The 27,467-nt window shown below is 41.8% G+C and overlaps 2 protein-coding genes across 2 annotated transcripts; both read left to right on the top strand.

Moving 5' to 3' along the window:
* The first annotated feature begins 1,766 nt into the window (after nt 1-1,766).
* LOC112842694 (mucin-2-like) lies at nt 1,767-3,718 on the top strand. Its single transcript, XM_025899862.1, has 2 exons — nt 1,767-2,265; nt 2,777-3,718. Exons 1-2 carry the CDS (start codon nt 1,767-1,769, stop codon nt 3,694-3,696), a joined length of 1,419 nt encoding a protein of 472 aa, XP_025755647.1. The 3' UTR covers nt 3,697-3,718.
* On the top strand, nt 3,709-5,647 carry LOC112842621 (mucin-5AC-like). The gene has a single exon (XM_025899488.1). It carries the CDS (start codon nt 4,049-4,051, stop codon nt 5,483-5,485), a length of 1,437 nt encoding a protein of 478 aa, XP_025755273.1. The 5' UTR covers nt 3,709-4,048; the 3' UTR covers nt 5,486-5,647.
* The last annotated feature ends 21,820 nt before the right edge of the window (nt 5,648-27,467 follow it).

Here is a 27,467-nt window from a genome sequence, read left to right as displayed (position 1 = left end):
CCATTCAATATGTCTTGGGACTTACCAACAGACATTAAACCAACATAATATTAAATATTACTGGATATAAGCACAAAGATTTTTACGATGTAGAGTGATGCTTTAAATAAGATGATATATCATGACATCAAAAATGTCTGAAATTTTTCATCTGCAGTGACCGACGGCACCAAAACTTTCCCAGCTTACGGCTGTTCATCTAAAAACCTGTGTGCAGCTGCTTCAAGCCTGGGTTCTCTACCTTTCATGCAGAGCATTGGTACCATAACAAGTGGACCAACCTGTACTTCACCAACAACAACTTCAGCACCAACCACAACACCACTTGCTCCAACCACGACCACAGTCTCACCAACCACAACCACTGTGGCACTGACAACGACAACTGCTTCACCAACTACAATGACAATTGCCGCTACGCCAACAACAGTGGCTACCACAACAACAGCAGTGGCACCAACCACAACAACAGTGGCTTCAACCATAACAACATTGGCTGCAACCACAACATCTGCTACACCAACAACAAATACAGTTGCGCCAACCACAACAACAAAAGCTCCAACCACAACATCTGTTACACCAATAACGACTACAGCTGCGCCAACCACAACAACAGCTGCTCCAACCACAACAACAGTTGTGGCACCAACCACAACAACATCTGCTCCAGCAGCGACAACAGCTGCTCCTACCACATCCACAGTGGCACCAATTAAAACATCTACTGCACCAACAACAACTACAGCTGCTACAACCACAACAACAGTGGCTCAAACCACAACAACTGTGGCACCCACAACAACAACAGCTCCTCCTACCACATCCACAGTGGCACCAACCACAACATCTACTGCACCAACAACAACTACAGCTGCTACAACCATAACAACAGTCGTGCCAACGACAACAACAGCTGCTCCAACCACAACAACTGTGGGACCCACCACAACAACAGTTGCTCCAACAACAACAACAACAGCTGTTCAAACAACAACAAATGTGGCACTACCCACAACAAAAGGAGCACCAGCCACCACAACAGCTGCTCCAACCACAACAACAGTGGCATCAACCACAACCACTGTGGTACTTACAACGACAACTGCTGCACCAACTACAACGACAATTGCCCCAACGACAACAACAGTGGCTCCAACCACAACAACAGCTGTTCCAACCACAACCACTGTGGCACCGACAATGACAACAGCTGCTCCAGCCACAACATCTGCAGTACAAACAACGACTACATCTGCGCCAACCACAACAACAGCTCCTCCAAGAACAACAACAGTTGCAGCAACCACAACAACTGCTGCTCCAACCATAACAACGGTTGCAGCAACCACAACATCTGCTGCTCCAACCACAACTACTGTCGCACCGACAACGACAACACCTGCTCCAACTACAACATCTGCTGCTCCAACCACAACAACAGTGGCTCCAACAACACCATCTGCTACACCAACAACGACTACAGCTTCTACAACCACAATAACAGTGGCGCCAATGACAACCACTGTGGCACCCACCACAACAACAGTTGCTCTAACCACAACATCTGCTGCTCAAACCACAACAACAGTGGCACCAACTACAACATCTGCTGCACCAACAATGACTATAGCTGCTACAAACACAACAACAGTGGTGCCAACGACAGCCACAGTGGCACCCACCACAACAACAGTTGCTCCAACCACAACAACAGCAGCTGTTCCAACCACAACAACAGTGGCACCAACCACAACGACTGTGGCATGGACCACAACAACAGTGGCTCCAACAACAACCACTGTGGCACCCACCACAACAACATTTGCTCCAATCATGACAACAACAGCTGTTCCAACCACAACAACTGTTGCAGCAACCACAACTCCTGCTCCATTTACAACAACAGTGGCACCAATGACAACCACTGTGGCTTCAACCACAACAACACCTGCTCCAACCACAACAACTGTTGCAGCAACCACAACAACTGTTGCTACAACAACGACAACAGCTGCTCCTACCACAACCACTGTGGCACCAACCACAACAAGAGTGGTGCCAACCACAACATCTGTTGCACCAACATCGACTACAGCTGCTCAAACCATAACAACAGTGGCATCAACGACAAAAACTGTGGCACCAACCACAACAACAGTGGCACCAACCACAACAACAGCTGTTCCAACCACAACTACTGTGGCAATGACAACGAGAACAGCTGCTCCAACTACAACTACAGTGGCAACAACCACAACAACTGTTGCACCAACCACAACAACAGTGGCTCAAACCACAACAACTGTGGTACCCATCACAACAACAGTGGCACCACCCACAACTACAGCTGCTCCAACAATGACAACAACTGTTGCAGCAACCACAACAACTGCTGCTCCAACAACGACAATAGCTGCTCCTACCACAACCACTGTGGCACCAACCACAACAAGAGTGGTGCCAACCACAACAACAGCTGTTCCAACCACAACCACTGTGGCAATGACAACGAGAACAGCTGCTCCAAATACAACTACAGTGGCAACAACCACAACAACTGCTGAACCAACCACAACAACAGTGGCTCAAACCACAACAACTGTGGTACCCATCACAACAACAATGTCACCAACCACAACAACAGCTGCTCCAACAATGACAACAACTGTCGCAGCAACCACAACAACTGTTGCACCAACAATGACTACAGCTGCTCAAACCATAACAACAGTGGCATCAACGACAAAAACTGTGGCACCAACCACAACAACAGTGGCACCAACCAAAACAACAGTGGCACCAACCACAACAACAGCTGCTCCAACAACGACAGTAGCTGCTCCTACCACAACCGCTGTGGCACCAACCACAACAAGAGTGGTGCCAACCACAACATCTGCTGCTCCAACCACAACAACAGTGGCTCCAACCACACCATCTGCTCCACCAACAACGACTACAGCTTCTACAACCACAATAACAGTGGCGTCAATGACAACCACTGTGGCACCCACCACAACAACAGTTGCTCCAACCACAACATCTGCTGCTCCAACCACAACAACAGTGGCGCCAAAGACAACTACTGTGTCACCCATGACAACAACAGTTGCAACAACTACAACATCTGCTGCTCCAACCACAGCAACAGTGGCACCAACCACAACAAAAGCTGATCCAGCCACAACATCTGCTGCACCAACAATAACTATAGCTGCTACAAACACAACAACAGTTGCTCCAGCCACAACAACAGCAGCTGTTCCAACCACAACAGTGGCACCAACCACAACGACTGTGGCACGGACCACAACAACAGTGGCTCCAACCACAACCACTGTGGCACCCACCACAACAACATTTGCTCCAATCACGACAACAAGAGCTGTTCCAACCACAACAACTGTTGCAGCAACCACAACAACTGCTGCTACAACAACGACAACAGCTGCTCCTACCACAACCACTGTGGCATCAACCACAACAAGAGTGGTGCCAACCACAACATCTGTTGCACCAACAACGACTACAGCTGCTCAAACCATAACAACAGTGGCGTCAACGACAAAAACTGTGGCACCAACCACAACAACAGTTGCACCAACCACAACAACAGTGGCTCAAACCACAACAACTGTGGTACCCATCACAACAACAGTGTCACCAACCACAACAACAGCTGCTCCACAATGACAACAACTGTTGCAGCAACCACAACAACCACGGCACCAACCACAACATTAGTGGCTCAAACCACAACAACTGTGGTACCCATTACAACAACAGTGGCACCAACCACAACAATAGCTGCTCCAACTACAACTACAGTGGCAACTACCACAACAACTGTTGCACCAACGACAACCACTGTGGCACCCACCACAACAACATTTGCTCCAGCCACAACAACAACAGCTGTTCCAACCACAAAACAGTGGAACTAACCACAACCACTGTGGCATCCACCACAACAACAGCTGCTCCAACCACAACAACAGTTGCAGAAACCACAACTCCTGCTCCATTTACAACAACAGTGGCACCAATGACAACCACTGTGGCTTCAACCACAACAACAGTTGTACCGACCACAACATCTGCTTCTCCAACCACAACAACAGTGGCTCCAACCACACCATCTGCTGCACCAACAACGACTACAGCTGCTACAACCACAACAAGAGTGGCTCCAACCACAACATCTCTTGCACAAACAACGACTACAGCTGCTCCAACCACAACAACAGTGGCGTCAACGACAACAACTGTGGCACAAACCACAACATCAGTGGCTCCAACCACAACAACAGTAGCTCAAACCACAGCAACAATGGCACCGACCACGACAACAGCTGCTCCAACCACAAAATCTGCTACACCAACAACAACTACAGCTGCTCCAACAACCACTGTTGCACCAACCACAACAATAGTGCCACCAAGCATAACATCTTCTTCTTTTCCAACAACAACTACAGCTGCTCCAACCACAACACCAGTGGCACCAACCACAACAACAGCTGCTCCAACAACAACAACAGCTACTACAACAACATTAACTGGTGCTCAAACCACAACCACGGTGACACCAATCACAACCACTGCTGTACCAACCACAACCACACCTGCAACAATTCCAACAACAGCGGCACCAACCACAACCACTGCTGCAACAATCACGACAACATTATCACCGGCACCAACCTCTGCAGGCCCAACCACTGCGGCCCCACCCACTAAAGTTCCAATCACAGCAACAGCTGTACCAACCACAACAACAGCTGCATCAAGCACGACCACAATGGCCCCAACCACAACCACTGCATTACCAAGCACTGTGGTAACAACCACAACAACAACTGCACCAAAAACACCAACTGGCACTCAAACCACAACCACAACAGCTCCAACAACAACAGCATCTGCTCCCACAACGACAACTCAAACGAAGACCACAGCGGCACCAACCACAACCACAGCTGCAGCAGCCACAAACACAGCTGCGCAAACAACAACCACAGCTTCAACAACCATGACAATAGTGACACCAACCACAACCACTGCTGCACTAACCACAACAATAGCTGTTCCGACCACAACCACAGCTGCACCAACCACAACAACAGCTGCTAAAACAACACCAACAGTGGCGCCAACGACAACAACAACTACAGCTGCTCCTAAACCAACTGTTGTTGGTTTAGGAGCAGCAGGTCAAACCACTTTAACAACTGCACCATCCCTAACCATAACCACAACCTCTCCCACACCACCCTCCGCAACATCACCTTCTCCAACAGCAGCACAAACCACAGTAACTGCTGCTCCAACCACAATCACTGCAGCACCAACATCAGCAACATCTGCCCCAACAACAATTACTTCAACAACAAGCACTACAGCTGTTGTTATAAGTAATGCATTTTCTATCAGAATGAATGTAATCCATTTTCTATTGGGACTTCTCTTCATCCTTTATTAACTAACAGGAAAACACACACTAACCACTAAAAAACTGTGAAAGGACCTACTGAATGTACCACCGAAGTTTGCTTCTACTTTTCTTGTTTAGTTGGGTTTTTCTAACCAGATTTAAGTGCCTGCATAGGGCTGAGGAAGGATAAATATTTAACACACCTTTTCTAAGTGACTTATAAAGTGCAATATTTATATAATGTTATAAATACAAATATATTTATCTATTTATTTCAATGATCATGGAAATGTGTTTAGTAAATGTAATAGTGTGGAGTAATATGAATTCGAATAAATATCCATATACCTATTACTATTACCTTTCCTTTTTTTTTATATAGAGATATATCATCAGTTTTATATTCATAAAATAAGTTAAATGATTTATCTTTTCAGTGATAGCAGTTCTAGACCTGTGACAGTAATAACACCAAAAAGGTACCAAAAATAACAACTGTAATAAAGTTTTTCTGCTGACATCACTGGGGTGGCGTTATTTTCTGTCTTGTTTTTTTTCTTTTTACTGTGCAACAATCCTATTGATGACAAGTATGGGAAACAAAAAAGGGGCTAAGACAATATTTTGGTTTTGTATAATATAATTAATCAATAATTAATGTAACTTTTTTCCTTCATTTTCCGCAATCATGCGCCCACATTTCATTTTTAGGACTCTTGAGACTACCATACTGTAAACTCGCATAAAACGAACTGATTCATTGTGATTACCCAACTCTACATAGCTCAGTTGACAGCTTTTTAAAATATCATGTGACAATTCTGTCTGATATCAAGCTACTATTGTGCTTTGTACTACGGTGGCCCCTAGAGACAAAACACATACAAACTCCAAAACACATACAAACTCCAAAACACATACAAACTCCAAAACACTTGCAAACTCCAAAACACTTGCAAACTCCAAAGCACTTGCAAACTCCAAAACACTTGCAATACAAACTCCAAAACACATACAAACTCCAAAACACTTGCAAACTCCAAAACACTTGCAAACTCCAAAACACAACGGAAGTGCTCCAGGACGCTAGGGGCAGTGTTGAGCTTTTGTTACCTAGTAACTACACAAGCCATGAAGTACCAATGACCGGATTTGGGCTGTAGGCCGCATTTTAAGGCCGATTACTTCACAGCGACACGCTGTACCAATTCAAAGTCTGCTCCAAATGCGGCCCTTAATTTCCCTGAATTTTAAGGAAGGGTCGGTGTAGCCTTCATGGCCGAACATACCCCAGATTTCATAGCGCGGTGGTGGTGTGGATAATTTTGCCGAAAAAAAAAAAACAGCGGAAGCGGAGCAGCCGAAGAGTAAACTTTCAGAAGTAAGTACTGAATATTATGTCAGTTATTTATGCGCAAATGTTTTTATAATGAAGACCATTAAAACATTACTATTGGCCACATGTCGGGAAAGTTATGTGACATTAGCTTGGTTTTAAAGCCTTTACTGAAAAATATTCCCCGTTCAATAGTCGACCTTAGTCTTACAGAGAATGTGAGGATTTCATGGATAATTAAAGTCAGTCATATATCCACAAACACAACAAGATGAAAGTTAGTGATGCTGCTCGGTTTGCAGTCCTGAATATGAGGGTACAAGCAGGATTCACTGCACTGTTAATGTTAGCTATGTTATATTGCTGCCTCTGTTCGGTGGTGTCGAGCCAAACGGACTTTAATGCGTGTTTGAACGAGCTGACGGTTCACTCGTTAAGATGAAAGAAAGATGCTTTAATCACAGGAGTCACACATGTGTCCACTGGACCATCTGGGAACTCTTCTTGTTTAGCACTCGTAATAACACAAACACTAAATCTTCCTTCTCTGTGCTGTTTTGTAGCAGTGTGTACACCTGAGACTGTCACCTGTCTGTCTGTCCTGCACTCTCTCTCTTTCTTTCTCTCTGATTGTGGAATAAAAGTATGAACATGTATTTATAAGTTACACTTGTGTTTGAATCCTGCAGCTTATCACACATTTGATTTCCATGTGTGACAACTGCAAGTGTCCAGAGTGAGGACAGACTGAGGGACCCACTGCTGCACATCACCTGTGAGGCTTTGCACCCCTGATGATCCACCAGGACAAACTCAGCAGTGTGTGAGGAAGAGGAGGAGGAAGAACCAGCAGCAGCTGACAGATGGAGAGAATAGACAGACTGTTCCCTGTTTGTGAAGGACTGCTAGGAAAGTTTAACATAACTAATTGTCTGTCCTGAATCAGTCTTATTAGGTAATGTTCAAATAATATTATCATTCCAGTGTTTTCAGTGTGGGAGAAAGTACTCAGGGCCTTCAAGTTACACACTATGAAAGGCAGCAACAAGTTTAATATTCAGAAACCTAAAGTATGTATCAGCAGCAGAATGGAGCTAAAAATAAATGTTTGTTTCAGTTCTATGAAGCTTTGAGTATTTTGGATTAGTAGCACTGCTGTGTTTGTTGCATCATGTTGCTGTAATTGTTTATATGCTTTATATATTCTGAGCTAAGTTGATCTATAGTGTTACATCATATTCTATAAGGACGTTATGTGTTTGTATACTTTCTGCCCAGTTTGACCCATTTAGCAGAAGTCGGCCTGTTTAAGGCTCTGATATCTATTCTGTATGACTTAAAGCAGTTATGACATGGTCTGATTTTCTCACCCAATAAAGGAATATTTCATATATCGTTAGCTTCATAGCATAATTGCCTAAGTCACTTTGACCAGACAATGACTTAGGCACTTATGCTATGAAGCTAACGATATCAGTCTACTCTTCATTTTATAAGAAACAGTTATCACAGCTCATACATTTTCTTTTTATAAATATATGTAAGCAATGAGCCAAATTTAGTGATGCCAACATACTAACAACATTTGTCTCTTATATATGATACACATATATATATATATATATATATATATATATATATATATATATGCACTGTCAAAGATACTTGTCTTTGAGTGAAGATTTAAGGTGATAAGACATAAATAACTGCAACTTGAATCTGTAAGCTCAGTATTTAACACAGAGTTCATGTTAACTGCCGTAATAGCTAATAATGATCAATATAATAACTATAATATTGGCCATATTATATTTACATTAGTGATATGACTAGTCTCATGAACAACATTAGCAAATTGTTATTTACTAACTAATCTTAAATGACTGTTCAGTACAGAAATGAAGCCCAAAAATCATGTTTTACTGTCCTGTGGTCTCAGCCTCAGATACTTATCAAATCACACAAAGCTCATGTAGAAACAAACAAACAAATGAACAAAATGTGTTCTTCATTTCTGTCAAAAAAAGTTGTATGACACGTTTCCAGCGGTTAGTATCATGGTTGCTAGGCAACCTGGGAAGCGCGACGGTCATTGGTACTTCATGGCTTGTGTAGTTACTAGGTAACAAAAGCTCAACACTGCCCCTAGCGTCCTGGAGCACTTCCGTTGTGTTTTGGAGTTTGCAAGTGTTTTGGAGTTTGCAAGTGTTTTGGATTTTGCAAGTGTTTTGGAGTTTGCAAGTGCTTTGGAGTTTGCAAGTGTTTTGGAGTTTGCAAGTGCTTTGGAGTTTGCAAGTGTTTTGGAGTTTGCAAGTGTTTTGGAGTTTGCAAGTGTTTTGGAGTTTGCAAGTGTTTTGTATTTTGCAAGTGTTTTGGAGTTTGCATGTGTTTTGGAGTTTGTACGTGCTTTGTCTCTAGGGGCCACCGTATTGTACATTTATTTTTTGGCGCGTCCCTTCTCCACCTTTCTGTCTTGCTGGATGAGAAGCTACTGGAGGAGTTTAAGATTTTTTAAGATTTCTCCATGAATTAAGAACCCTATGACATGCTTTTTTTTTTCCCCACACAGGTGTGTCGATCTTCTTGTGCTTCACAATAACATTCAATATTTAGTATCTACTGTTATTTACTGTTAGCTAGATTATTGCGATGGTGTTGTGTATATTATGTTCCTCTCTTTTTTGCTTGTTTTCTCTGTTTTTTTATTCTCTCAACAGGTGATCCAGGTGATTTTTTTTCTTTTTAAGTGCCTCTTCTCACTGTCCCTCTTCCCCTCTCTTTTTCTTTCTCTCCCTCTCTTTCTTTCTTTCTTTCTATCTTTCTTTCTTTCTCCCTTTCCTATCCCCCAGTCATATCTGCTCCATCTGTAACAACTGAAAATCAAATCAAATCAAATAAATACATAATCAAATAAACAAATATGGCAAGGCCATGATGATCCACTTGGTAAAGTAAATCTGTTGGGCATCTTTCTTGGCCTTCAGACAATAATTCTGATGGCTAAAGTACCAAACGGGACAGGCAAAAAAAACCCCAAAACAACAACAACAAAAAGGACATGCTCTTTTTGTTGCTGTTCAAGCTGCGCAGGGCACACAGTGTCTCGTGGTTGCTCAGTTTCAGTAAGCGTCAGGAGAATTATTCTAAAACACTTCTTCAGTTGAGAATCAGAGAGGAGAAACACACACTGCAGTTAGTTACTTGCAAGCAAGGGCAGCCACAGCACTCGCACAGAAGTGCGGGCTCTGAAACTCGTGCCGTGCCACTGCCCTGGTCTTTATTTATACATCAGTGGGTGTTTGTTCCTTACATTGGAATGTGGATGTTTAGGTGTGTGTGTGTGTGTGTGTGTGTGTGTGTGTGTGTGTGTGTGTGTCCATAAACGACTTCCCTAAACCTGCCGGCCTGGAAGTCCAGCAGTTCATCTAAACAAAATGCACTTAGCCTAAAATAGACATAGATACATTTATCCTACCATAAAACAATAAGACAAGGTACGACCTCTCCCATGCTCCCAGGATGTGGGTTTGAAAACCAGAACACCCTGGAAATGCACACAAAGCTCCTAGGATGAGACATTCTTTCAATATACCATCTACTACATACTTCTAAACACAAATGATTACATGCAGCATTCTACCATAAGTAAACCTATATAATTAAAAGATTATACTGACATTATATTGACATTCTATTAACAGTAAGTAACATTACTGAGCCTCTGAAGAGCATATGGAGAAGGACGTCAGAGTATCTCTAGCTGCTGAATGTTTCTTTATGCCAAAGAAGAATAAAACACCCAGACCCTGCATTTATCCATCCATCCATCCATTCACTTCCGCTTATCTTTTTCAGGGTCGCGGGGGCATTGATCCCATGGTCTAAAACAGATAACAGTGAAGAATGAATATCCTTTCTTTCTCATTAGTTCAGTGTTTGAACTCCTTCAGGGGGGCTTATTAAATCCGGTTCTTTAGATTCTTTACGGCGAAAAAAGGACACGGCTCCAAAGTGGTCTTTTACTTCAAAATGATCTTTAATTTACATATTCTGGAATATGGAGACCCAAGCACAACAATCACAACCTCAGGTCTGAAATACAAACGGAAGCCTAGGTATTTATATACTTGCTCTACGTCACATACACTTTAAGTTTCGATCAAACAGCCTAGTTGGTTTCACTTTCTGGTCCTATGCTCTGCAAAAGTATGCAGTTACCATGCTTTTGCAAAAGCATATCATTTCCTGTCAGGACTTTTTGGCACAGAGTTAGACCTTTCTTCTATAAAGCAATATGACCAGCAAATTGACAGGTTTTCTCTAAGTGCATTGTTACAATTTTAAAGGGCCCAATTCTAGACATGTCCATGTTTACTAAAACTCCCCCTATTAAAATAAAAAACAAAAAACAAAAAAAACAACCCAAACCTAACTGACACTATCAACCCATCACTCAAACAACAACCCCAAAGATCTTAGACACACAAAAATTTTACTTATTAATCTATCAATATGTTATGGAGATTAGAACTTCAGGGCCACTAAAGTTTTGCCCTACTCTTGGTTTAATTAATACTTACATAGTCTGAAATCAGACTTAAAATCGCTCCTTCTGTTCATTTTCCCCACATCATATCTAGTTGTTGGCCTCAGATTCCACAGCGTCCTGAGAGTCGGAGGTCAACTGACATAATTTCACCTGCTAAATACACAGAAAATCTTGTTAAAAGCCACACAGTTTACAGTAATGTTCCCCTTTAAGCACTTTAACATACTTAGATTTAGCATAAGATATAAACCCGTTATAACAATGTATCATCACTAAATTATACATTCCTTGTCCAACTCTGCACTTCTGAACAGACCTTGTTCAGAACAGACCATTTGACGCCTCTGACACACATACACACAGGAAGCTTCTTTGTCACCACTCATTTCAGCTAATTTGCATAGTGAGTCATATCTCAACAAGTTGCCGCGACAAGAGAAAGGCATATTTAAATCTTACCACATTATTAAATTATTTTATTTTCTTCCTACAGTAATCACCTGTTTTGTTCAATTGACACAAGAGCCCTTCCAATTCACTCTTTTAAAACTACTTCAATCGCTTTTCTTTTTTCCATAAATCACTCCCTTGTCATATAGCTTCTCTGAGTTATTCCTCAACTTCAAGCTTTAAGTGTGTTTTATTAAACATTCACACCATTCTATCACTCATAAAAGTAGCAACCTGATTTTCATTGCATATGTTTGTGTTCTTAGCCAAGATTAATCAATGTCTATGCATTAATCTTCATGAGCTCTCTTGTCTTTTTGTAGGGTTAATGCATTTTCTGTTTGTGTGTAATCTTGTATATGTTTCTTTCTGCAGCGTTTCAGACTCCTTCACAATTTTCCACTTAAACAGTCAGTTTACTCTTTCCCAAATTTGCTAACCCAAATTTTGATTCCCCACCTTAAATAACAGCATCCCTTGTCTTCAGCCAGGATTCATGGCTTGCTTTTCAGGTCCAGGGACACATCATGCTGTAAACAATTCAACCAGAAACTTGCCTGAGCGTTTCTAATGATGTTAACCTATAACTTTCTTCCGACCGCTGCATGTGGAAAATTGATCCAGGTCTGCTCTGCCCCTGAAAATAACACAACTGAGACATTTTCATTATTAACATAAGTGCTTAAACGACCCATTTCTCTCTCTCTGGTCAGAAATACCTACTTATGTCATGTATGTAAGCATGTTCTTCCTTGCGTCATGGGGTCATGTTAATGGAGTGTAAGCTGCTTTCTTCGTTGCATATGTTTGTTACAATCAGGTTAATTCATGCTTTTCACTGAGTCCTGAATTCAAACTATCTCACTTCTGATTCTTTCCAAAAATAATTTCACATGTAACAATTTGTGTATGTGTGTTTTCTATTCATTAAGGTAATGGCAGTTATTCTCTTTCATTATATTTACCTTTTCTATTGTTTACCTCTTTGTTGTGATCTGGTGGACATCTCTAAACCATCATGAGTTCCGGCTTCAATTTCAAACCAATCATATCCTGTGTTCTCGCACTCGAACTTGTCCTGGCTTCACCTCTCACCGGTCCTTGTCCCTTTTTCACAGTGTCTTTGTGTGGCCTTCAAAGCTCCAACAAACACAGTCTGTTTCTTCTCTGTTTTTCTTCTCCATTCATCTTTTCAGTCTTCTCTTTCAAGATTACTTCAAGCATGGCAAATATGAAACTCAGTGTCCAGTGCTTTTCCACAGTTCTTTATCCCACTGTTCAACTGCCCAGCCTGTAATTCACAGTACATGTTGCATCACTTGCTTTTCTTACATGCTGCTGCTGGTGTCGTCAGTCGTCGTCAGTGTTAATGGTTCAGTTCCATTGTCTTTTGCCTGCTGTTAAGTCTTCAAGTCCACGATGTTCTGTCGGTCTTCATCATGAGATTAACTGTCCTTTGAGCTTCTTCTCAGAGTCGAGGACAAAGTGGGAGGTCAAGCTATAAAATTTTAGCCAAAAAGTGGCCTGTTTTCCCAATTGTTACTCTATCCTTTTTGTCGCTGTACTCAAGGTTCCAGGTTGAGAGAAATCCACCTGTATTAACACACTAAAGCATGGAATTAATATCATTTGCATTTATTTTCTTAAAGCCTCCATTTGCTTCACATGCCTAGAGTTTTAACTCATCTGTTTGTCTCTCTGTGTGCTTTCTTGACACACTCAGTTCCTTTTATGGGCATGCAAAGTTCCTCTCACACACACCACTTCCTCTCACGCACACAGCAGCGCAGTATTTTTCTGTTTCACTTTCCTGTTTCTACAGATTAATCAAACTCTTGTTTTTTATATTTACAGTCTATAAACCCTCTTTAGTTCTACTAAGTCTTCATCTAAAAACAATACACCCTTATTTCATGTACACACTTTTAAATATACTAAGCTCTTTGGTTTTTGCAAGCACTCACATCACAATCTTCAGCATCTTCTTTCAGACATCATCTCAATTAACAATTTTCCGCACACACATCACCATTCTTTCCATCCATTTTTGTAGCATCAGCCACGCAATACTTTCATTAGCATGTTACACTCCTCCCTGAACTTCCTTAAAAACAATAAAATAAATAAATCATCTCAAACACACACACACCATGCCCTCTTTCTCTCAACACAATGTGCACCTTTAATCATTCATCCAAATAACAATTTTACACTTCATTTATAGATTCACACATTTATATATAACAAAAGACTGCCAGTAACTGCCAAGATAAATTATTTCCATTTCCATATCACCTTTTCCAAACCTCAGTACCGCTACTCCTAACTTTTCGACCACTTTAAAAGCCTCTAAGGCCCAGGTCCAACCTTGCTGGTCAATCAACCCGCTTCGGGAACGCCCTCACCGATAGCGGTCAAATTTCTAGGCCCTATGTTAATTTATAAGCTCTCCCCGCAGCTTGACAGGAAGCTCCACTTACCAGCGTCTAAGTATTCCACTTTGCACCTTAAAGCTTTACTTAAAGCTCACCTGTCAGCCACGTTGAAATGGTCACGCCTGAGTCTAACTCTTCACTCAAACAGCGCAGTAAAAAGTGGTCCCTGACCACTTGGTTTTTAACGGGTGCCCGAAGTCCTGCGGGTACCACCCGAGCTAACAGGACGCCGCCAGGGATGACCGTGCGTCCACGATCACCAGTCGCTGCCACACGCTGAGCACCTGCGCTCCTCGGAGTCCAACTCTGGTCCTCGATTAATTTAAATACATTTAAAAGCATCACTGTGGACTCCAAGTACCATGCAGTATATTATCTGGTGCCCGAATCTAATTCCGCTAATCAATACAGGGATAAATCCATCCCTTAACCAAATGCCCTAATCTAAACTCTTTTCTTGGCTGACGTAACACACACATAACACACCAACTTCAAACATACGTCACAACAATTAAAAATCCACCCCAATATTAACAACAATTAGCTTTCATCCAATATCCCCAAACTTTACTTTTCTTTATTTCTAATTACTCAAAATTATCATGGACATGTCACTACTGAAAATCTACTTAACAGATTTTACAATTAAATTTAATTTTCACTAGTGAGCCAATTTAATGGTAACAATCATCAATTCAGTGGACAACTAATTTAGAATTCATCCAATGTGCACAATTTTCAACAGGTTTGCGCTTACCTATAAATCTTTTAGACTGGTCTGTTGTCCACCTCATATCAGATCGTACCTTAGGGTCCAAATTAGTCCCCTCAGCCGCACAAGAATCCGGGTCACTGGCACCAAGTATTAAATCCGGTTCTTTAGATTCTTTACGGCGAAAAAAGGACACGGCTCCAAAGTGGTCTTTTACTTCAAAATGATCTTCAATTTACATATTCCGGAATATGGAGACCCAAGCACAACAATCACAACCTCAGGTCTGAAATACAAACGGAAGCCTAGGTATTTATATACTTGCTCTACATCACATACACTTTAAGTTTCGATCAAACAGCCTAGTTGGTTTCACTTTCTGGTCCTATGCTCTGCAAAAGTATGCAGTTACCATGCTTTTGCAAAAGCATATCATTTCCTGTCAGGACTTTTTGGCACAGAGTTAGACCTTTCTTCTATAAAGCAATATGACCAGCAAATACGCATTCAGATTATAAATTTAAACCTCAACAGGCTCTATTTTTACTAAACTTGAATTGTGCAAGTCCTACAACTTGGTCAGAAACCAAAAACGATGAGTGGAAAATCACAGTCAACATGGCCCTCAGCCAATTTAACTACTTACCATGCCATTTGGAGTCACAAACGCTGGCAAACATCAATGTTGTGCTCTGGGGCTTCCCAAACCTGTTCACTTTTGTGTATTTAGATGATATTCTTGTCCTCACCAAGAGTCAACAAAAACATCAGGTCTATGGTAAACAAATGCTTCAAAGGCTTCTGGAGAACAGTTTGTCAAGGCAGAGAAGTGTGAGTTTCATGTAACTACTGTCCTATTACTTGTTTTTTTGTTTAAGGGCGGGAAAGTGAAGACAGGTACGAAAAAGATCACGGCAATCATTAAATGGACCACACCTACCATTTAGAAACAACTCCAGCGGCTTCTAGGATTTGTTAACTTCTACCAATGCTTCATATGCAATTACAGCCAGGTAACCTCACCTCTCACCTGACTCACCACCCCTAAAAAACCTTTTGTCTAGTCAACTGAGGCTGACTCCACATTCACTGAGCTAAAATCACGAAATCTGATCCTATTCTTGTGCAACCAGATCCCAAAATCCAGTTCATTTTAGAAGTTGATGCTTCCAGCTCGGGAGTAGGGCAGTCCTCTCCTAAGGCAAAGTTACAGTCATGTGCCTTCTTTTCCCAGTTCTTAGCAGCTAAGACAAACTATGATGTTGGTAACTGAGAACTGCTTCCAGTCAAACAAGCCTTTGAGGAGTGGTGTCACTGGCTGGATGGGTGCAAAATGCCCATTTGTGGTAAGGACAAATCATTAAAAAAAACTCTCACCTTCAAACTGCTGAACTTTTAAACTGTCGGGTCCTTGTTTTTCTCTCACTTTAATTTCTCAATTTGTTATCATCCTAGCTCTAGAAATGTAAAACCTCATGCTCTTTTCTGTCAGGTCACTGCTTAGGATGAAGCCACAAAACAGGAGAACATCTTGCCTTCTATCTGCACTGTGGGCTCTCTTGCCTGGGAAATAAATGGTTAATGGATTGATTCTTATATAGCACTTTGCTACCCTCCTGGAGTACTCAAAGCCCTTAATACAACATGTCACATTCACCCATTCACACAAGCACTTTCTTTTATGCTTTTAAGTGCTTACTAACTAACATTAACACACATTCACACTCCGATGGATGCATCGGAGAGCAACTGTAGATGCAACATCAGTAGACAACTTGCTCTATGTCCTGAACTACAGCCACCCTCCTGAGCTACAGCTACCCTGTAGAAATAGAGGCCCAGATCCAGCAAGACCTCCAGCCTGATCTGGGAGATGGCCCCCCAGGTTCTACTTTGTACCTTCCTTTTTGCACTCTGCAGTTCCCCAATGGGCCCACACTGCCACGTTCACATGCCACCCTGGGGTGAGTAGGATGTTGACTTATCTCAAATATAATATTTGGTGGCCAACTCTGTCTAAAGATGTAAAGGAGTATGTTTCAGCTTACACCATCTGCACCCGGAGTTAAAGCTGAACCCAGCCTCCCTCTGGTTTGTTGTTGCCGCTCAGTTCGTCACTGACCCTGGTCTCACATTGCTTTAGACTTTAGACCCTCAAGTAATAATACTGTGATTCTATCCATTGTGGACAGGTTCTCCAAGTCAGACAATTCCCTAGCCCTAGAGAAATAACCCAGTGCCATGGCTACTGCTAACCTTTTGGTTGACCATGTTTTCAGGCTGCACACCTCCCTGTGGAGAACATGTCTGACAGAAGCCCCCAGTTCATCTCTCAGGTTTGGAAGGCTACCTGTTTGGCTTTAGGAGCCGAAGTTTGTTTGAGCTCCAGTTTCGACCCACAAACCAACAGGCAGACTGAGCAGCTAAATCAGGACCTGGAGGAGGCCCTCTGCTGCATGATGTCCCAGAATAAATCTACCTGGAGTGAGCAATAAGCAGGGGTTTGATATGCACAGAACAATTTAACCTCTTTTACCACTGGTCTTTCCTGCTTTTGAAGTCACACTGGGGTATCAGCCAACTTTGTTTCCTGCCCTTGAGCAAGATCTGGCAGTTACTTCAGTCCACCATCATCTGCAAAGACGCTTCCGGGTCTAGGGACAGATCAGGGCAGCCCTCCCATGCACTGTGGAGAACAATCTATGGTTAACAGATTGCAGGATGATCCTGGCGCCACATTATTTTAAACGTCAGAGAATGTTGTTATCCACAAAAGACAGTCGATTAAAATCTTTAGCTCCTCATCAAGTTCCTTGCTACGTGTTCCATTCTCCCCAGCAAGATCAGTCTCTTGCTCAAGTTAATCTTGCTCATGTATTTCTCCTGGCTGAATAAAGCTTTGCAACTAATTGTTGTCCTGTCCAGGTCTAGCACTTGACTTACACTGCCTGAGCAAAAAAAGTTGCATTGATGATGGTAGAGTCTGACAGCTGCGCAAAGCCTTCTCCAGCACATCCCAAAGATTCTCAATGAGGTTAAGGTCTGGACTTTGTGGTGGCCAATCCATGTGTGAAAATTATGTCTCTTTCACAATTTGAGCCCGATGAATCCTGGCACTGTCATCTTCGAATATGCCCATGCCATCAGGGAAGAAAAAAACCCATTGATGGAATAACCTGGTCATTCAGTATAGTCAGGTAGTCAGCTGACCTCATTCTTGGACACATACTGTTTCTGAACCTAGACCTGACCAACTGCAGCAACCCCAGATCATAGCACTGCCCCCACAGGCTAGTACAGTACGAACTAGGCATGATGAGCGTATCACTTCATCTGCCTATCTTCTTACCCCGATGCGCCCATCTATCTGGAACAGGGTAAATGTGGACTCATCAGACCTTCTTCCATTGCTCCAGAGTCCAATCTTTATGCTCCCTAGCAAATTGAAGCTTTTTTTTTTCTGGTTTGCCTCGCTGATTAGTGGGGTTTTTTGCAGCTTCTTCACAGCTGTTCAGTCCCAATCCTTTGAGTTCCCTTTGCATTGTGCATGCAGAAAGCTCTTACTTTCACTATTATACATGGCCCTAAGTTCTACTGTTGTTTTTCTTCTATTTGATTTCAAACGTTTAAGTGATTGCCAATCACGATCATTCACCATTTTTTTCCGGCCAGATTTCTTCCTTGATGATGGGTCCCCACCATCTTTTCACTTTTTAATAATGCGTTGGACTGTTCTTAATCCAATTTTAGTAGTTTCTACAATCTCCTTAGATGTTTTCTCTGTGTAACTCCGAAATGACAACACAGGCACGGCTTCTTCAAGACAGTAAGTAAATACCTTGTACAGCTGGTAGACAAACCAGGCTTCTGCAGATAGGTCAATGAACTCCTTAGCGTGATTATTAACCCTCTGGGGTCCAGGGTATAATTGGCCGTTTTTGACTACTTTTGATTTTACCTCAATATTTCACCTTAAAAATATGTTTTTCTTGCCTTGTTTGGTATCATTATTTTCAGCACAACCTCAAATATCTGAAATTTGAGTTATTTTTTCATTTTGGTATACTATATTAGCACAGTTGATCTAAATTCAGACAAAAAAATCAAAATCCGAGTGAAAAAAAGTTATATTTTTTACTGTAAAACCCACAAACATCTTTAACGAATCATTTTCATAACTTGAAATGCAAAGAGAAATTGTACATTTCTAAAAATTATGCACAAGTTTTGCAAACAACAAAGTTATATGGTACTATTTACCTAAAAATGCAGCCAAGGCCTCAGGCGTTTTTTATATAACCATTTAATACTATTTACAGAACAATCAGGAGTGCTGCATCAAATAAGGCACACAAATTATTTGTGCCAGTCCAAAAAATGTAGTTTGTGTTCAGTATAAGACAGAAGAGAACACCACAGGCCTAAACCCTGCAGGTCTGACTGCAGGAGGTGCATCAGTCCTGTTTTCCACGTGGGAACAGTGTTTACACTGGAATCCACCTTTGACGGCTTTTTTTGGAGAAAATATGAAATTCAGCAGTCTAACTGACACACAATGCAAAACAATAATTACACAACAAACTAACTATAGCCTCCAAACACGCTAAACATCACTAATGTCTCACATATGAAAACTCGCTCTCTCTCTTTCTTTCGCTCGCCCGCTTTCCTTCGTGGGTGTCACTTCTAAAAACTTCCCCTTCTCCCTAAGCAACCAAATGTCACATGTTGCCATATCATTTTTTTGATTGGCTGACATGGTAAACTGTAACACCAACAAGGAAGGGGTGTTTTTTTCTTTTTCTTTTTTCACTCGGAAGCGGAGAGTGTTTGCTAGCGCTGTCTGTAGAAAACGCTGTTTTTACCGTTCTTCCCGCTGTAAACACCACTGTTTTGTTCAGAAAAAAACATCGCGTGTATTTTTTATCATAACTCTGGCTTTACGTGGCCTATCGACACAATTCAAAAACTGGTATATAGTTTGAAGTCCGCACTTTCAACCCAAGTTGGAATGGAGACTCTGACTCGCTGCATCTTGTAGCTGTGTCGTCTTAAATTGGTCATGTAATTTTGATGCGCCGGCGCGTCCGGTGACCCCAGAGGGTTAAACGTGGGCCTCACAGCCTATATTATCACGCCCAGACCTCGCGATAATAGCAGTGCAACAAAAACCTGTTCTTTGTAACAAGATAAACATGTCTCCTACTCAAGATAAAACACACATTTACAATATGGTCCACAGAAATGTACAAGCAAGAACATTTTAACTGCTGGAACCAACTATTAACCTTCTTTATACATAAGCCATTTCTGTGACACTTACACTCCCACCAAAATCACTCAATGTTTGGAATGTGATTTTCTAATGAGTGTCAACATTAGAGTCTGGTTCACTTTGCATGTCAGTCCCCAGTAAAGTCACTACCTTGTGAATTGGTCTTTCTAGATATATCAGCCTTGTCAATGGTTTTCCCCTGTCAAAGGTAGTTTCACGGGTCTTGAGCTTCACCTTTCGAACCTTGCCATCTGCGCTCTCTATAGTCTCTACTACTAGAGCAAGTTTCCATTTACATCTTGGAGCATTATCATCCTGCAGTGTCACAATGTCATTTACTTGCAGATTTCGTGAAACGTTCTGCCACTTCTGTCGCTGCTGTAGATTTAACAGGTATTCTTGCCTCCATCTTTGCCAAAACTCATTTGCTAGAAATTTTACTCTTTTCCATCTTTTGTTCAAGTACAAATCCTCTCTGCAAAACTCTCCTGGAGGTGGGAGAATAACTGAAGATTTCATCGTTAAAATTTGATTGGGAGTTCCGGTCCCAAGGGATCATTAAGATACTCCACACTTAAGGGTCTGCTGTTAATAATGGCCATTGTCTCGTAAAGCAGTGTTCTTAGACCAGTTATATCGAGTCTGTTTGAGAACTTGTCAAGCACTGCTGTCAGTACACTTCCTACTGTTCGAATTTGGCATTCCGAGACGCCCCCCATGTGGCTAGCTGACGGAATGTTCACCACAAATTCGCAACCAGTAGCTCTTTGTGTTTCTTGATCCACATCCTTCATTAGCTCCAAAAACTCCCTTTTGGCGCCGATAAAGTTTGTCCCTTGGTCGCATCTTAATTGTCAGACAGGACCTCTTAGGGCTATCAGGACTCGAAGAGCGTTCATGAAGGCATCTGTCAATAAGTCATGAGTCATTGAGTGTTTCAATGTGCACCGCTCGTGAACATAAGCATGTGAACAATAATCCATACCTTTTGACTTCCTTTCTTCCTTTCTCTACCATGAATGGACCAAAACAGTTGACACCACAATACGTGAAAGGAGGGGCCGTTTCTGTTCTCACTTCTGGCAAATCTGACATCTGTTGGACATTTGTAGCCTTTCTGTATCTTCTGCACTTAACACAGTGGTAAATGTGTGAAGAAACAACACTCCCACATCCTAAAATCCATATGCCATTTGCACGCAATTCATTTATCGTCATCCCTCTTCGCTGGTGAAACATGGTCAAACATGGTAGTGTTTGACGAGTAGGGCTGACACGCTGGGGGAGAATTGCAGGGTGTTTTACATCATAGTGTAAAGTTGATTGAGATAATCTTCCTCCCACCCTGAGAACATCCGACTTGTCCAAAAAGGCATTTAACTGCTTTAGTCTTTTGCACTTGTGCAGAGAATTTTCTCCTTGAGATCTGATTTTCTGTATTTACTCAGTAAAGACGTCTCTTTGCACTAGCTTGATAATGAATAATTCTGTGTTTTCTTTCTTTAAGATCTGTCACCTTGTCGAACACTTTTGTACTCTTTGATAAATTATCTGAGCCTGGCAATAGCCTTGATAGCTCTCGACCAACTGGAGAACTTCTCTAAACGCTCTAGCACTGGGTTTGCTTCCTTTGAATGCACAGTGTGCGTATAGCCTTTACGGACTTCAGGATCCATTTCTTCAACCTCTCCCACCATTTCCTCTTTAACTGGAAGTTCTTGTTTCCAAAGAAAATCAGGGTCTTTCAACCAGTTTGAATCTTTCAGCTGAGTAGCATTTAAACCTCTTGAGGCCTGATCAGCTGGATTTTCCTCTTAGCTGACATGCTGCCGTTTACCAGGACGTGCTTTGTCTTATTTGTTGAATTGGATTGGCAACAAATGTGTGAAATCTTTTAGCATCATTATTTATGTATGCTAATGCAACTTGTGAATCCATCCAATAATATTCCCGTAGATTTTGGATGTCTAGTTCTCATTTGACATTTCACATCTGCGATGCGAACTGAAGTCACGGCCGATGACAGTTTGAGCCTTGGGATGGTTGTTTGTTTAATGGGTGTAACTCTCGCCTTACCCATGACGAGTGCACAACTGATCTGTCCTTCTCTGCCTTTTGCTCTCAGGTATGAACATGCACCATAACCACTGAGGCTCGCATCCGAGAAGCTGTGTAATTCGCACTGTACAATGTTGACATCTTGTGAGTAGCTTTGTGGGATCTTCAGAGCTGCCAGCTTGGGCAGGTCTCTCAACCATGCTTCATATTGTGGTAGAATGTGATCTGGGAGATCCTCGTCCCAATTAATTTTGTCCTTGCACAACGTTTCAAGTATTTGCTTTCCAAATAATATGAACGGGGCAACGAAACTAAGGGGTTCAAAGACTGAAGCAACAATTGAGAGTACCCCTCTCCTTGTCAGTGGGTTGTCTTTAACTTAGACTCTGAATTGAAATTCATCTGCTTCTATGCATCATTGCACTCCAAGTGCACGTTCAATGTGGAGTTCTCCAAGAGCCATGTCCTGGTCTTTGGCTTGAGCTCGTTCCTCTTGGAGAATTGCTGCAAGCACTTCTTTATTGTTTGACAAACTTATGCAGATGTAGGTTGCCTGTTTTACAAAGTGCTCTTGACTCTTCTACCGACTGTATGGGTTTGGCTGTTGATGTCAAACTAGCGAGTCCGTAAAAACCTCTTTGGATGAACTCAATAGTCTCTTTGCTGAATCTGTTTCTACCTTGAGAAGCAATATGTTTGAGTCTGAAATTACAGCATCCAGGAGATGAAGCTGCTCCAAAAAGATGCACTCTAATCCAGTACACTGAAGGCTCAGAGTTTAAATTGCCTTTGTCCCACCAAAGTAATCTCAAATAGTCTTGATGCTCCTTGACGACATGGAATTGGTGGAACATCCTCTCCATGTCACACATGATGGCGATGGGGCCCTTTCTGAATCGACATAACACTCCGATCAGTGCGTTGGTAAGATCTGGTCCAGTCAGAAGGTGATCGTTAAGAAATGTCCCCTGGAAACAGGCCGAACAATCAAAAACCACAAGTATCCTCTCAGGTTTGTGGGGATGGTAGACCCAATGGTGTGCACCATGCTACCTCATTATCCAGTTCTTGTTCTGGGACCTTCTCCGTGTCTCCACGGGTTATGATGTCGCCCATGAACTTGACATAATCTTCACTGTATTTCTTATCTCTTTTGAGCCGACGTTCCAATGAAGACAGTCTATGTTCGGCGCATTGTTTGTTGTTTGGGAGATTTGGGTTGCCGGTTATGAATGGTAATGGGAGTTCATAGTGACTATTTTTCTTTTGTCTTATGCCTATAGGTCACCTTTGACATGAACAAAATGTCTTCCTGAGACACTGGATTGTCATCTGTTGCATGCTCAGAGAAATCAGATCCCAAAGCCTTTATTACATCAATTGGACCGACTTCCTTCACTTGAGTTCTGCATACAAAATGCACTTCTTGCTTGAGTTCAACTGCTTGTTGTAACGCAGGAGTAACTTCACGAACAATGATTCTGTGGCTTATGCCAGTGTCATCATTGTGATTTTGAACTTGAGACGTACAACCAACTATGCTCCAGCCAAGATTAGTTAGCTGTGCGTAAGGCTGATTCTCCTCACCTGCAATAACTTCTTGTGGAAGAAGGGCTTGCTGACAGTTATAGCCGAGAAGCAGACCAAGTTCGCATTCAAGCATTGGACGTAACCTATCTGCCAGCCTTTCGAGATAAGGCCAGTTTAAAGCAGTTTTAGATGTCGTGATCTGTTCACAGGGATAAACTCTCTTGTATAGGCCGGTGGCAATGTAATCCTCTTTTCATGCTTGTATTCTCTAACTTGAAGATTTACCAGCTTCTCACATGATATGACTGTTGACTTGGCGGACATGGTCGATAGTCGCAGATTGGCTTTACTTTTGTCTGTGTCAAGATCCTGGGCTACTTCATCCAAGATGAAGGATGTATCGCTCTGAGAATCGAGGAGGGCATATACTAGAACTTCTTTGTCAGGGTAATTTTTGGACAAAACCCAGACAGGTAGAATGGAGGATGTCAGTGTGCTTGAAGTTACTTGAGTTACTCTATTGCAGATTGCAGTTGCTGGTTCATCTCCTTCGTCCTTGTCTTGAGAGTTATCATTTGTTGCAGGCATTATCCTTTTACGCTCTACAAACTTGTCATCGTTCAGACACATGGGATGCTTCTTCTGGCATTTTTCACACGTGTTCCTTTATCACACTTCTTAGAATGATGTCCCCCCTTTAAACATCCAAAACACAGCCTTTCTGCTTGTACAAACTTGATACAATCCTGGACTGATTTTTCCGTGAATTTGAAGCATTTATCCACTGTGTGACCATTTCTTTTGCAGTAAAGGCAGGTCACAGTATTTATGTGACTTGAGTTGGTTAAGTGACTTGAAGTTGTCATTAATGTTTTAGCTTGAATGACCTGGCTGCGTGAGTGTTTGGGTTTACTTATTTCCAAACCCTTGAGTGCTTGCTTGAAGCTATAGGATCACATGCTAGGTCTGCTTCAGTTGATACAAAATCCGTAAACATGTGAAATGATGGATACTCTTCTTTAAGGGTTTTTCTTATTTTCATAGCTGTGCGATTCCATCTTGTCGTCAACCAGTCTGGAAGTTTCAGCAAGAGTTTCTGAATTTTCATACAGTCATTGAGAACCTCTAATGTTTTTATGTGTGGCATCGCCGCTTCACAACTTGTAAGGAAGTCAGCAAACTCTCTCAACTCACTTCCATCCTTGGAACTTATTTTAGGCCAACTGTGAAGTTTGTCTCGAAAGCATTTTCCTATAGTAAACAGATCTCCAAAATGCTTTTCCAGCACTTCCCAAGCTGCGACATATGCTTCATCTCTGCCCACTAGGAGAAATCCTATAACCACTCTCTTTGCGGGTCCACCAAGGTACTTCCTGAGATAATAGAGTCTTTCGTTCTTTGGAATGTTTTTTCTTTCAATCAGTCCTTGAACTTTAAAGGGTCACCAGTCGACAGTGCAGGTTCTGGAGTTGGAAGACGATTAGCACTTATTGCGTCTGCTAGTATGCCAACTAGATTGAAGTTTGGCTGTGGATGAGTTGCAGAAGCAGCAGCCTGTGTCGCTTGAGAGATAAATGGTGGACTTGATGCATTGAGTGCTTGGCCTGTGGTTGCACACCAGGATTTGGTTGGGCTTGATTTATGACTGTGGGAGTATGTGGAACAAATGCAGGGCTTGTCGTATTATGGGCTTGGGTTGTACTTGGAGCTTGAAAGGGAAATTGTGGTGGAGCAAGGATTGCTGAGGTTTCGCTCTCTGTTTTAGTACTGCACACGACACAACTTTCAGAAATTCTTTCAGCTTCCACATAAACCTTTACTTTAGCTCTTGCAGCATTCAATTTTTTAATCTCTTCCAAGCATTCAATCTTTCTACGCTGCTCCTCCATTGCTTGTTGCCTTTTCAAGTTTTGAAGTTCCAATTTTTGTAGTTCAGCTGCTTCCCTTTCTTGATCCTCCATTACTGCTAATATTTCTTGACATGCAGCTGCTTCAGCCTCTGCTTCCATTCTTTTGATTGTTTGTCAGTATGACTGGCTTGAGCCACTTTTAGACCTTCGTGATTTTGACCTTAATTTAGTACTTTCAGATCCTAAGCACGACCCAACATCTGGCCATGGCTCTTCATCACCATCTGCAAGGTCTCCTTGTAGCTGTTTTTCAGCTCTCTTGACAATTAATGAGGAAAGTGATGTACATGCATCTACTTTGTGTTTTTCGTCTGCATCACGAGACTGTATTTGGTGTATTTGTTCATAAATGGTTTGTACATCTTTGCATGCAACATTTACATTGTTAATGAGCTCATTCAATTCACTCTCTGAAACTTCTTTTCTTAATATTACTTTGCTCAATCTTGTTTCATATCTCCATTTTTCAAAAACAACGGCATACCTGTGTTGGAGGCCTTTAAGTTTCTTCTCTTGAAGCTCTTTACCCTTTTCTGTTAGTGTTCTTAGTCTTTCACTTTTACGAACAGTCTCTAGTTCTGTAATTTGTTCATCATCATTTTCTTCCACTTCAGTAAGTGGTACAGCATAGCGCTCTTCGATATCTTCGTCAACCATCTCATGAGTCTAGTTAAATGTCATTGAGTGCACTGTGTTTAGATTTCAAATACTTCTTAAATTTGTGACTTAAGTGTAACTTTGGGGTTACTGTTACTGTATACTTTAGATGCACTTTTACATTAATAACCTTGTAAACTTCACTCAAACGTTGACCTTAAGCAAGCACACAACTCTTCCCCAAACTACAAAGCATCACTTTGAAGTACAGTAGAAATTAAATAAACTTTGAAAAATGTGTTATAGAAACTTATTGTGGATCTTTAAACTTGACTTAAACCACTCTTATTCTACTTTTAAAACTGTCCTTTGTTAATTTCCACCTTACTCCAGTTGTATAACGTTGTTGCTCCTGTGCTTGGCTGCTTGTGAACCGTGAGCTTGTGCAATGGCGCCCTCTTGTGTCGCTCCACTTTATCGTCACACTCTGCAGCTGACGTCTTCTTCTCACCGGCACTGGCTAGGACGAGTGTTCACTGTAACTCCGAAATGACAACACAGGCACGGCTTCTTCAAGACGGGCGCTTTGCTGCATTTATTGAACGCTGTGAAAACTCCAAACCTAAAACATAAAGGCTTTAAGCACTTCAGTCTCTTAAAAGTAACACATGTGCTTTAACAAAAAAATTACCTCATGGCCGCCTGCCACGAGGTCCTAGACGAATAACTTTACAGTCATGTGCATTCTAAATGAAAACATAAAATAATTAGAACACCATACATTACAAATTTTCCCAATATTACAATACAATTATAGTAAATACCTTGTATAGCTGGTAGACAAACCAGGCTTCTGCAGATAGGTCAATGAACTCCTTAGCGTGATTATTAAACGTGGGCCTCACAGCCTATATTATCACACCCAAACCTCGCGATAATAGCGGTGCAACAAAAACTTGCTCTTTGTAACAAGATAAACATGTCTCCTACACAGGATTAAACACACATTTACAATATGGTCCACAGAAATGTATAAGCAAGAACATTTTAACTGCTGGAACCAACTATTAACCTTCTTTATAAATAAGCCATTTCTGTGACAATTACACTATGCATGATGCATGCCAATGATTTGACCCTTCTCAAACACACTAACATCTTTTCCATCACCACGAGAT

This window comes from Oreochromis niloticus, linkage group LG17 (genome assembly GCF_001858045.2).
Source record: "Oreochromis niloticus isolate F11D_XX linkage group LG17, O_niloticus_UMD_NMBU, whole genome shotgun sequence".
In the NCBI taxonomy this organism is placed as follows: domain Eukaryota; kingdom Metazoa; phylum Chordata; class Actinopteri; order Cichliformes; family Cichlidae; genus Oreochromis; species Oreochromis niloticus.
Note: the sequence above shows the minus strand (reverse complement) of the source record. Positions and strands in the feature narration are given on the sequence as shown.